The sequence below is a fragment of the Callospermophilus lateralis genome, chromosome 1, assembly GCF_048772815.1.
Source record: "Callospermophilus lateralis isolate mCalLat2 chromosome 1, mCalLat2.hap1, whole genome shotgun sequence".
Taxonomy (NCBI): Eukaryota; Metazoa; Chordata; class Mammalia; order Rodentia; family Sciuridae; genus Callospermophilus; species Callospermophilus lateralis.
This window is the reverse complement of record NC_135305.1, coordinates 181,592,842-181,606,260: the sequence shown is the minus strand read 5'-3', so window position 1 is coordinate 181,606,260 and position 13,419 is coordinate 181,592,842. Positions and strand designations below refer to the sequence as shown.

General features: G+C 33.9%; 1 protein-coding gene across 7 annotated transcripts in view; it reads left to right on the top strand.

The window, feature by feature from the left end:
• Window positions 1-13,419, top strand: part of Ankrd28 (ankyrin repeat domain 28) — a 188,048-nt gene that overhangs the window by 89,828 nt on the left and 84,801 nt on the right. For all 7 annotated transcript variants that reach the window (XM_076842037.1, XM_076841927.1, XM_076842006.1 and 4 more), the window contains one exon: window positions 9,522-9,600. In XM_076842037.1, the coding sequence (XP_076698152.1) occupies window positions 9,522-9,600 (79 nt within the window). The remainder of the gene's footprint in view (window positions 1-9,521; window positions 9,601-13,419) is intronic.

The window sequence follows — 13,419 nt, the reverse complement described above, 5'->3', positions numbered from 1 at the left end:
ATTTTTCTGCTTGCTGGGTGGTTGTTTTACTGTTTGTTTTCTTAAATGAAAGCTTAAATCACTGATTTTAGACCATCTTTTCTGATTAAAGTATTTTATTGGTTAATAATTTTCCTCTCAATACTGCTTCATATTCATTCTACATATTTTAATATGTTGTATTTCATTTTCATTTTTTTAAAAATATTTTTATAATGTTCCTTGATACTTTCTCTTCACATGAGTTTTTGTACTTTACTATCAACTTAATTTTGTGATTGTCAGAGAATATAATTATTACTTTCATGTAGCCTGAAGAACGTCTTTAGAATATATACAGATGCATAGTTTATAGGTGATTAATGGTTCCCCTTGTATGTTTAGAAGCATTGAGCTAGATTAATATGAGCATATGCAACTAATTAGACCACAAAGCTTATTGACTTCTGGCAATTTTTGTGAAAATTTAGTTGTGAGAAGACAGTGTGTGATGTAGTAATGGCAGTAGTCTTTATGCATGTTTCTGTGACATTTTGTTTCATATGTAGTTTTATTTAGCCACCAGTGTATTTAAGATACAGAACTGTTGGATCACTGCAAAGGAGCTTCCTCATGATTTCATCTACTTGTGTACTTCTTTGGTAATGCAGGCAGCAGTAGTTAGCAATCATTGGTGTCATTTAACCTAATGTTTTCTTTCAGGATAATCGGTTATAAAAGGTAAAGGTAGTTTTTGCTTGCTTTCATTTGGGGATGGTCACAAATCACATTTTTATGGTTCTAATCATATGTGCAAAATACCTTTTCATGGCATTTACGTGTAAGAAAAATGTATTTACATCTAACTAAGAAAATTTTTACTTTTTTAATGGTTATCAAGTACTTTTGAAATGCCTGACATAGGAAATTGTTTTAGGATTTTTATTAAAACGATTCTTTGTTGATTAAAATAAATTATGTAAAATTTTGTTTTTATTTAAGACATTTTTTAGATGAGCAAATTATGTGCATGTGTGAATATGGCATAATGAATCCACTATTATGTGTATTAAAATGCACCAATAAAAAATAAATGTTAAAAATATGTAACATAATGTACATATTTGTGGGTTCAGTGTGGTATTTCAATGCATTTATATACAGTGTGTAATGATCCAGTCATAGTAATTGGCATATCCATCACCTCAAACGTTTATCATTTCTTTGTATTAAGGACATTCACTACTAACTATTTCGAAATGTACTATTAATTGCTATAAACTATAATCACCCAACTGTGCTAAAGAACCTTAGAATTGATTCCTTCTCTATGGCTGCACCCTGTACCCATTTCCATTTCATCCTCCCTCTACCTGCCAGGCACCCACCCCTTTCACAGCGTCTGTTCACTTTTTTCCTATAAAATCAACTTTTTTTTTTTTTTTTTTTTTAAGGTTTCTACATATAAGTAAGAACATGAAATGTTTGTCATTCTGTGCTTGGCTTATTTCACAGAACATAAAGTCCTCCAGTTCCATTCATGTGTTCTCAGATAACAAGATTTTATTCTTTTTATGTCTGAATGATAATCCATTGGGTATATATGCACCTCATTTTTAAAATTTGTTTATCCATCCAAGTATACCTAGATTGATTTCAGATCTCAGCTATTGTGAATAGTGCTGCAGTAAATATAGTAATGCAGATATCTTTTTGACTCTTATTTTTTTGCTTTATATATATACCAGTAATAGGATTGTTGGATCATATGGTAATTCAAATTAGTTTGTTTTTTAATTTTTTTTTTAAGAGAGAGAATGAATTTTTTTTGTAGACGGACACAACACAATGCCTTTATTTTTATGTGGTGCTGAGAATTGAACCCAGGTCCCACCCATGCTAGGCGAGCGCTCTACCACTGAGCCACAATCCCAGCCCTTAAATTAATTTTTATCTTTGATAATGGCCATTTTGAGTGGGGTGAGATGATTCCTTGTTGTGGTTTTGATTTGCATTTCTCTGGTGATTAAGTGAGCATTTAATCACATACTCCTTGGTCATTTATATATCATCTTTTGGGAAAAGTCTCTTCTGATCATTTGCTCATTTTTAAATGAAACTTTTTTTCCTGTTTTGAATTTCTTATATATTCTGCATCTTTATCTCTTCTTGGATGAATAATTTGTAAATATTTTCTCCATTCTTCAGGTTGTCTCTTTTGTTTCTGTGCAGGAGCTTTTTTTGTTGTTGTTTTGGTTTGGTTTTTTTGTGTTTTTTTGTTTGTTTGTTTGTTTTTATTTTTGTGCAGGAGCTTTTTAGTATGGGATGTCTTTTTTTTTGTTATTCCACTGTCAGTCAGTATATGTCTTTCCTGATGAGGTGTGTTTCTTGTAGGTAGCATGTAGTTGGATCTTGGGATTTTTTTTTCCTGTTGTTTTGTTTTAATCTAGCTGATCTGTTTTTTAGTTGGGGGATTTAATTCATTTACATTCAAGGTTATTGATTGGTAATAACCTACTCTTCTCATTTTGTTAATTTTCTGGATCTTTTGTATATCCTTTGTTTTTTTCCTCCTCTCATTATTAGTCTTTGTGATTTAATGGTTATTTGTAGCAGTAAAGCTTGATTACTTTCTCACTTGTGTATCTATTCGACCATGAGTTTTTTTTGCCAACCCCACATAGTGGGGATTGAACCCAGAAACACTTTACCTCTGAGCTATATCCCCAGTCCTTTATCTTTTTTATTCTGAAACTTGCTAAGTTTCCCAAACAGGCCTTAAACTTGTGATCCTCCTTGCTCAGCCTCCCAAGTCACTGGTTTTACATGTTTACCCTTTCTTCCTTCCATCCTCCTTTTCTCCCTCCTTCCTTCCCTCTCTCCTTCCCTCTGTCCTTCTTTCCTTCCTTCCTACATTTTTATGGAATCCATGGATGAAGAGAGAAAAATAAAAACAAGATGATGTTAAGGTGCAGGCACAGTCACTAAGGTGGTGAAGTTCCCAGGGAGGCGAGGTGGAGTTAAAGACCTTTTGCATATATAATGAACACAGAGAAGTGTTTGTGTGTTCTTGGAAATTATTCGGTGGAGATGGGCAAATGGGTCCCAGTTCCCTGAAGCAATTGCCTTTGATAGAAGCAGAGAGATACACAAGTGTACTTTCTGGGGAGAAGGTGGAAAGTAGCAGATGAATGTGGTGAGCTTGCGGTTTGGTGATGGGAGTTTTGGTTTCCTGGGAGGCTTAACTAGAGGGATCTGAGAAGTTATCTGATAGCGGGAGACATACCCTCCTGGAGAAAACCACGAGATTGCTTGGGAATGTTAAGTTCTTATTCTTTGTGATCAATGGTTTCAACAGAAGCTGGTCATTCTGGTTGGTGATGTTTCTCCAGCAGTCTCAGGAGAATGGCCGGGCTTCTACAGGCAGGTGAGCACAATGCAGAGCAAGCTGAAGCCACGGAGCAGGAGTACTCATCCACGTGCATTGGGGTACAGTGTGATATGACTCAGGGGAAGTGCAGAGTGTGAATCCGATATGACCCTCAGGCAGTAAGCAGAGGTGCGGACCGCCTCAGCAGGGTAGGTGGGTCTCAGTTCCCGTGCTTTTTCTCTCATTGTTTCATTGTTGAAACAGGTCTGACTGAAGACCAAATGCTGTGCTGTAGTGGAGAGCTCCCGAGGTTTCATATCCTTATTGCTAGAAATATAAGTTAAATACGATTTATTTCCTGAGTCAAGGAAGGGGGAAATTTCAGATGCAGGAAGCTCAGCATGGTGCAGGCATGTGAAATTACACCAAATATACACCAGGACATGCCAGGAATTACCCATATCATGAGCTGAGAATCATGGGTAGCCCAGGTGTCTTGAGGGCCCAGTGAGCACGGTGCCCTTTACATGTTTTCCTGGCAGTAGTTACCATTGTTTTACTTCTAGATTTCAGTCTCCCTTAAGCATTTCCTGTAAGGCCAATCTAGTGATGATTAATTTTCTGTTCTTTCTTGTCTGAAAAATGCTTTATTTCTCTTTCATGTCTAAAAGTTGTCAGTTTGGGGGGAAGTTTTCTGCTGTTAATTCATTAGATAAGTTTTCTGTGACTTTTTCCATTTATCCTCCCTCTGGAAATTCCCATAATGCAAGTGTCCCTATTCCCTTAATTGTGCCCCAGAGGCTTTCTTTGTTTTTCTTCTTCTTTATTAACCTCTGACTGCATTAATTTGAAAGACCTACCTTCAAGTTTAGACATTCCTCCTTCTACTTCATGTAACCTGTTGTTGAGGTTCTTAATCGATTGATTTTTTTTTTTTTTTTTTTTTTTTTTTTTTTTTTTTTTTTGCACTGGGGATTGAACTCAGGGGCAATGGATCACTGAGCCACATCCCCAGCCCTATTTGTATTTATTTAGAGACAAGGTCTCACTGAGTTGCTTAGGTCCTAAGTGTTGCTGAAGCTGGCTTTGAACTCTGCTCCTCCTGCCTCAGCCTTCTGAACCACTGGGATTATAGGTGTGCACCACCACAACCAGTGAATTTTTATTTCATTCATTGAGATTTTCAGCTGCAACCCTCTTTTGGTTCTTTTTAAAATAAAGTCTTTGTTGAATTTCTCATTCAGGCTGTTTTCCTGATTTCATTGATAAAATTTTTTTTCAGTTTTCTTTTATCTCACTAAGCGTTCATGGATTGTTTTGAATTTTTTTTCAGACATTTTGTAAATTTACTTTTTTTGGCTTAGACACTGAAAAATAATCTTTGAAGGTGCCTTGTTTCTTTCTTATTCATATTATCTGTTATCCCTACCCTGATATCTATGCAACAGTCACCTTTTCCGATTTTGTTGGTATTTTTTTTTTCTTCCACAAGGATAGGGTTTTTTTTTTGTTTTTTTTTTTCCTGGTATGGTATATAAACTTTGATTTGGGGTGAACTCAGTATTGTTGCCTCTGAAATTTCTTGTAATTCTTAACAGTGATGCCTATAGTTACACTAATGGCCTGGGCTGCAAATGTGTATTTGTGGTAGAGCTGTGCTGCCACCTGGATGACTGTCAGACTAGGTTTGGGTGTGCATGGGTGCTGTGGTTCAACTAGCTGTGCAGTGGGCTGTCTGGTCAAGCATAAGCATAAGCACACACAAGCCACCCCTGTGTTTTGACTTCTCCTCTGTGCAGTCTGCTGGCTCCCTGTTTGGAAACTGGGGGCTCACCTTCTCTACTGAGCCTAGGATCTGAGCAGCCAGGATTGTGGTGCTGCAACCCAATGTATGTAATCATGGTGGAATGATAACAGTCTCTAGTATGGGGTCATCCTGTGGCTAATGAGCCCCTTGCAGGAGGTATGTGCTCTAGAGGTGGATCTGTTTTCATGATTATACCAGATCATAGCAGCTTATATCATGGTTGTAGAGGATATATACATGGGCTGTATTCTGTGGCAAAACAGTTGGATGAATTCTCAGCAACTCTATAAACTATCCAGGGACATAAGAGTCTCCTGGGTAGTCTTCAGTGGCATTAGGGACTTTGGGGTCTCCAGCTTACCGTGCCCCATAAGGAGACGTCTTGGTTCCTAGCCAGTCTTGGAACAGAAGATGGGGGGAGAGACAGTGTACCTCATTCTTCTTTCTGAGGTCCTATCTTGGGTTTGATGCTCCACAGGGATCTTGTCACTTCCCTGCTACTTTACAGTGTATTGCCTCAGACACACCTGTCAGAATATCTTACTCTTCATTATGATCTGTTTTAATGAGCGAACTTTTGGGCCATCTTTACTTTTACTTTTTTAAAGCATGTGCATTGTTAAGAAACCTGAACAATGACTCTCATACTTGAAATTCTACTCAACCAGCTTTCTGACTTCCTCAAAGTCAGTCACTGTGTTTGAGTATTTTTACTCAGAAATAGTTAATATATATTGAAGCTTAAGCATATATAAAACTTTTTTTTATATATACAGTTGCTCTGCTACATTTAACACTGTGCAGTAGAGATTGTTCCATTGATAGGAATATTGAGGTCTGTTCCTTATTTTAAATTAGAGGCACAATATTTCATTGTGTGGATCTACAGTCCTCTTACCTCTTATCTAATAATGTTAATAAGTGGTAGTTGGGAATCTTATAAGTGATCTCTAAGCATTTCAGGGTAACAATGTACGTGCACTAGCTGATTTTGTTTTTGTGTGTATTTGTTATGTATCCATATGTATACACTAGGGATTAAACCCAGGGATGATTTACCATGAGCTGTGTCTCCAGACTTTTGTTTGTTTAATTTTATTTCTAGACAGGACCTCAATGAGTTGCTGAAGTTGGCTTTGAACCTGCAAACCTCCTGCCTTGTCCTCCCCTGTTGCTTAAATTATAGTTATGTGGCACCCAGTCTGGCTTGATTTTTTTTTTTTTATTGATTCTAGACTTTTTCAATGATAATGTATTGTCCACTGATGGGAGTCCTTTGTCCTCTTTCTTGCTTAGATCATACCCACAATGCATTATTTGTGCCTTTTGAGTTTCTTGAAGTGATGTGAGAAATTAGGTCCTTAGGAAACAAACTTAAGGCAAACCCTTGAGACTTTTACTGTTTATTGTTCGAATTAGTGTTTCCTTGTTTTAGCCATATGCAGTAAATAGCACTTTCTTTTTTTGGTAGCAAGTCTTTATTTGGTCTATTTATAGTATTTAGCCTGGGATAATGAAATAACAGCCTTTTTTTTTTTTCTTTTAGGATTTTCATATCATCAGTTTGTAGGCTGTTAGATAAATTATATTGCTAGGATAATGGATAAAGTTAGCACAAACAAAAGTGGTCACAAACATATCTTACCCTTGATAAACACACAGCCATTGTGTCAACAAAAATGTGTGTGTTAATACTACATTACTAATCAAAATACTTAGTGTATCAAAAACATCATTAATTTTATTCAAGAGTATTGATTAATCATGTTGATCTGTTAAATGAAGATTAAGAGCTTCTTGTGTACCATAATTTTAGGTAACCATTTGAGAAGCATCAATATTGTTTCCAGCATTTTGTTTGAGTCAGTATAGTTAATCATTGATTCTGTGCACATGTAGAAATATCTTTTATTTTAAAAATTTCTTGACATGTAATTACTTTGTATCAAGAGATTATCTTTTTTTAAACTTTATCTTAACACATTTTGATGATGGGAATAATAAATATTTTATTGCCTAATTTTTTTAAGTTGAGATAGACACAGTACCTTTCTCTTATTTATTCATTTTTTTATGTGGTGCTGATGATCAAACACAGTGTCTCACATGTGCTGGGCAAGTGCTGTACCACTGAGCAACCCCAGCATTTAATCAGTTCCCCTTTTTTCTTAAATTTTATTTGTAAAGAGGAAAAATTATGTTCATATGAGTCATAAAATACATTAATAGGATTTGAGGCAATGAATCACAGAAATCCAGACATCTCTCACATACAAATGACTCACTTTATGTGTCATTGTGTTATGTGTATGTTTTCCCCTGTGTGATAGATATATTTCTCAATTTGACTAGGTTGGATCATATTTAAACACTGAGGAAGTTTGCTGTTTTAGTGATTAGCATTGAAAAGCCTAGACCAAGAATCTCTTTTTAAAAAATGACTAAATCAGTACTCAGCTTTGATAGCTAGATATTTCTGTTAGCTTTTTTTTTTAGTAATTATTTGTTGAATAATTTCTGTGCAGTGTATTCTATTTCTTGAGACATATCTTAGAATAAAAAACATGGTCTTGTTGAAATTAACTATGGTTAGACAAGAACTTTTTTTAGCTTACTAAGCAATTTAATGTTAATGGCAGTATACCAACCTCCCTTATAATATATCATCATTATTTTTACCTGTCAATGTTTAACCCCTGTTTTGCCTGGTATTTTTTTTTTAACTCCTGATTTATTCTCAGTGGCTTAACTCTCTTAGAATAATTGAGTGATTCCCTAAATAGAAAATTATTATGAAATAAACTTTTTATTTTAAAACAAATTTTGAGCTATAATAATTATTTCCAAATGGTAAACTGCATAAGTTTATTTCTCTTAATAGTCTGGAAGTTAGTGGTCCAAACTGGTGGGCAATTTTGTTCTATGAGATCATTCAGAAACTTGTTTCTTGGAAGTCAGCTAGGATTTTGGTCTACATCTACATGGCCAAAGCGTGCTCAATTTCACATCTGCTTTCCAGCCTGAAGGAAGTGGGAAAATATTAGTCCACCTCTGAGGTAGCTGTTTTGTAAGTTGAAGATGATCTGGAAGTTGTTTGCCTATTAACTTGCAAGCATATACCATTGTTCCATACTGATCATAAGTAACTCCGTAGGGTAGGAATGTATCTTTTTCTGTGGCTGAGTGACTAGCTGAAACATTAGTTCTATGGACAAAGGGGAGACAAAGCAGAAAACAACTAATAGTCTGTCATAAAAGCCTACATCAGAAACATTGGATATGAACTTAAAAAATAAGTATTTCTAAATTAATAGTTTTCAAATGTAGTCAAGTCAGCAATAATCCATTGTAATTTTAGATGGGATCTGTTAATTATAAAATTCCTGAATGTGATATTGTCCTAAGACCTTGCTTCTCCAACTGGAAGACAGTGTTGTTCAGGGGAAGGAGGTCCATGAAGCATATTAAATGTAATTTTCTTTTCTGGAGGAAGATTTGGAAGAATGTGTTTTCTTATGTTTAAAAATGACATTCATGTTTTGGCTGTAAAAGTTAAAATAGCAAAAACATTAAGTAAAAAACTTAAAATTGTTGTAAAAGATCATTTCAAATCTCTAGAAACAGTTTCTTTGTGCCACTGTGAGTATTCCTGTTGAAACATTTTGATAAGTAAGTCTCTTAGTTTGTTAAGATTTATTTTATTAAGTCAACAACTACTCTAGACTATATAAAAACTGAAATTATATTGGAAAGGGAAAAAAAGTATTGTATAGAAGAATTTGCCCGTGTATAATAGCAGTGTAAGAAAGACTGAGAAGCAATTTTTTAAATTTTTGTTTTTATTCTTTAATACACTTTGTACAGATTGAGTGTTCCTTGCCAAAATGCTCCAGTTGTGATTTGGATTTTAGATTTCCAATTTTGTATTGTTTGCATATACATAATAAGATATCTTGGGGATGGGACCCACATCTAAACATGAAATTCACTTGTTTCATATAAGCCTGAAACACATAGTCTGAAGATAATGTTTATACAACATTTTTAATAATTTTGTGCACGAAACAAAGTTTCTGGGTATGAAATTTTCTATTTGAGTCATTAAAACCCTCAAAAATATTTGGTACTTGTGTGCACATTTTGGATATCAGATTTTCAACATAAATATGCTCAACCCAGGCTATTGTTTCAAGGCCAAAAAAGAAAAAAAATTTAAGGCTTTTCTTATCAAGGAAATAACCTAATAACCTATGTTTTGTCAGTGGGACTTGCATGCTAGAGTTATTGAAATAATAAGTTGAAAATTAATAATTTTTTCTTCATTTAAGCTGTATAAAATAAACTTCATTTTGAAACCAATATGCTGTCTTTCCTTTTTTATTACAGGACAATGAAAAGAGAACCCCATTACATGCTGCTGCCTACCTTGGAGATGCAGAAATCATTGAACTCCTTATTCTATCTGGTATGGTCATCCCTATGTAATAAGAATACATTATGTGTATTTTTGTTATAATGTGTCTCAAAAATAGTCATTCTTTATATTTGTTTCATGTCTGAAACTTATTTATTCTTACTATAAAAATTTTGATTACTTAGATCCTGTTCTGGATGTTAAGAGTACATTAAAGAATGAAACAAAGATTGCTGCCTTTACAAAAATTTATGATCTAATAAGGATGAACAGATGAATATGAATAATAAATACAAATAAAGCTCACAGTATATTAAAAGATAAATACTATGAGAAAAATGAGAAATATATCAATATAATGTGAGTAGGGGATAAGCATTATAAATGTTATTGTATAAGTTTGTGTAATAGGCCTCATTGTTACCTCAGTTTGGTAACAAGTGCAGCAGTAGAAGTGGTTAAGATATAGTCTGATTATAAATGTGTTTTTCAAAACAGTGCCAGTAGGTTTTCTGTCTTTGAGTAGTTTTTATTTAATTCTGTTTGAGAGTCTATAACGTTCTTCAAGAAATCATGCTTTTTTAAAAAATTTTTGCTCAGTTCTTTGCATTGTTTATAATTCGAAGTAATGCTAGAACTGTATTCAAATAGCTCCAATTGTGGTTAGACTGCCTACATTTCTAAAATAAGTAGTCAAATAGATCTTAGAAATATTTTTGCTAAAAACAATTTTTTTAAAAAAAATAGGACAAAAATTTTGTTAGAGTTAGATTTTTATGATATTTGTTGGGAAAGAATACCTGCAGTTGAACAGATTTTGGTTTTGCCAGATTGCACAGATATATGCATAGTGAATTTGGAGAAGTAGTAGTATTCCTTTGATATTTTTAATTAGGATATTCCTTTGATACTTTACTTCTCTCAGTTCCTAAGAACAGAAATCTTATACAAAGATCCTGTTAAATAGAATTTATAGAATTTTGCCATTATAAACCCATAAAATTTAAAAGTCTATGCTTATAATGAACTTCATAATAATTAGAATCAATATGGGTGGGTATGGACTCAACTTACATTTTTTAGTATATGAATTATTTTATTTGTGATGTATTTCCCTGAAGATATCTGTTCATTTATAGATGCTCGCTAGTTTTAAGCTAAAATTTAACAGAGATAAAAACTGAGGATATTAAAGGAAATAAATCCTGTTTCTTCTTAACTGGGGCATCTTCTCTAATAATGTAAATTGATAGGCCACAGATTTATGTGTGAATGAAAAGTTTTGTCACAAATATTATCCAAGAAACAGTTTCTTTTTTTACATGGAGAATTAGTCATGCTACAAACAGTAGAGTTCCATTTACTTTATTTATTCATTCATTCATTTATACTTTTTTTGGTACTTGGGGGTACTTTACAACTTACCTACATCTGCATCCCTTTTTTATTTTTACTTGAGACAGGGTTCTCACTAAGTTGCTTTTAGGGCCTTGCTGAATTGCTGAGGCTGGCCTTAAATTTGCTGTCCTCCTCCCTTAGCCTCCCAAGTCACTAGTTTTATGGGGGTACGGCACCATTCTTGGCTTTCATTTACTTTAATGTTGATGACTTTGGTAAGAATTGTATTGCTGTATTTCTTTATTTTAACATAGAATTCTAATTGTTACTTTTTGTTTTAGCATAGACATTATTTTATTTGATTCAACATGAAAGGGTTTTTTCCCTCCGTTTTTAAGTGCTGGGGATTGAACCCCCAGAGCCTTGTACTTGGTAGCAAACACTCTGCCACTGAGCTATGTCATTTTAGATTTTTATGCCTACAAGAAACTTTCCACATGTTCATGGTCAACTTAATCCCCTCCTTTTAAATGTGAATGTTTGCAAAAGGATTTTCAGTTTTTTGTAGAAGATTGACATCCTTTTTTTTCTAAGTATGATAGATGAGTCTTGTGTGTTCAGATGTCCACATTTGAGAGAATGTATAAAATTAACTGAAGTATGTTTATAAAAAGCTTTTTCAGCTTGCCTTTGAAAAATATTTTAATATGATATTTTATCAGTTTCATAAGGTAGAATAGCTCATGTAGCTTCTTTTCAAAGGAAAAATAAAGTTTTAAATGAATTTAGTTATTCACATTTCTCCTTATAAAAAGGTAAGTTTTTGCAATTGGCCTGAACATTTTATATGTACCTCAGTTCCCCACCCCCGATTTTTTTTTTACTTTAGTTTTTGTTACTCTCCTTTTTGCTTGCTCTGCTCTGACCCTCTGGCCTGCTTCTACCTTTGGGTGTTTGCACCATTGTTTCCTCAGCCTCAGACTTTTAATTAGTTAGTCACATGACTTACTCCTTTACCTTTTTCATGTCTTTGCTCAAATGTCACCTCATCAATGAGGCCTTCTCTGATCACTACCACCACCTCCACTGTCTAGTCTCTCCTTTGTTATCTTTTTTTTTCCTATTATAGTTATCTGAGATCCTTTTACTATTATACCTGTTTTTTGTTATTTTCCGTACTAGAATGTAAACTCCAAGAAGTCAGGGATTTAGTCTACTTTGTTTCCATAGCATATTTATTCACATACCTAGAAGGCTCTGAGTGAATATAATCACTTTGTACCCACAGGAGATTAGTTTCAAGACCTCTACCCCTATTATATATCAAAATCTGATATATAATATATTATATATTATATATCAAAATATATCATCACCTCCACTGTCTAGTCTCTCCTTTGTTATCTTTTTTTTTCCTATTATAGTTATCTGAGATCCTTTTACTATTATACCTGTTTTTTGTTATTTTCCGTACTAGAATGTAAACTTCAAGAAGTCAGGGATTTAGTCTGCTTTGTTTCCATAGCATATTTATTCACATACCTAGAAGGCTCTGAGTGAACATAATCACTTTGTACCCACAGGAGATTAGTTTTAAGACCTCTACCCCTATTATATATCAAAATCTGAAGATGTTCAAGTCACTTATATAAAATGACATAATATTTGCAGTATAACATTTGTACATCTTCTTGTATACTTTAAACATTTCTAGATTACTTAAATAATTAATAAAATGTAAAAACCTATGTACATAGTTGTTACACTGTATTGTTTATGGTGGGCTTTTTTTCAAGATATATATTCCTGTGATAAAGTTTACTTTGTAAATTAGGCACAATAAGAGATTAACAACAATGGATTTTAGCTGTAGATTTTAGCAACCTCAGCATATGATTTTTTTTTTAAATTTCCTTATTGTCAGTAACTTTGACTTTTTCACATTATGGCTTCTTTTGGCATATCCAAATTGTGAGCATCACTACTCTTGTAGTTTGGGACTGTATCAAGTAAAGAGAATTTCTTGAACACTAACACTGCAATACTGAAACACAGTACCTTTGATAATTGAGAAGTTGAGTTATAAATTTGTGTTAAAACTATACACTTAATTTCTCTGAAACTGTTGATTATTTTTATTGGGACATAATGTGAATGTGCACTTAAGCTTTTTTTTTAGATTTTTACTTTGTGTGTGTATTTATGTTTGTGTACTGGGATTGAATCCAGGGGTGCTCTATCACTGAGCTATGTTCCCAGGCCTTTTGATTTTTCATTTTGAGAGAGGTCTCACTAAATTGTCCAGGCTGGCCTCAAACTATCTCCTCCTTCCTCAAGCTTCCCAAGTAGCTAGGATTACAGGCATGCACCACCACACTGACTAGATTTTCTTCTGAGTGTGTATATACCCTTTAGGCCTTACTGTCAGGGCTTGCCCTTCTGCTATGCATGTATAAAGAACCACTGAAGTCCTACGCAGATAAATGAATAAGAGAATGAAGGACCTTAGTTTCTGTATCACCCTTTCACTAA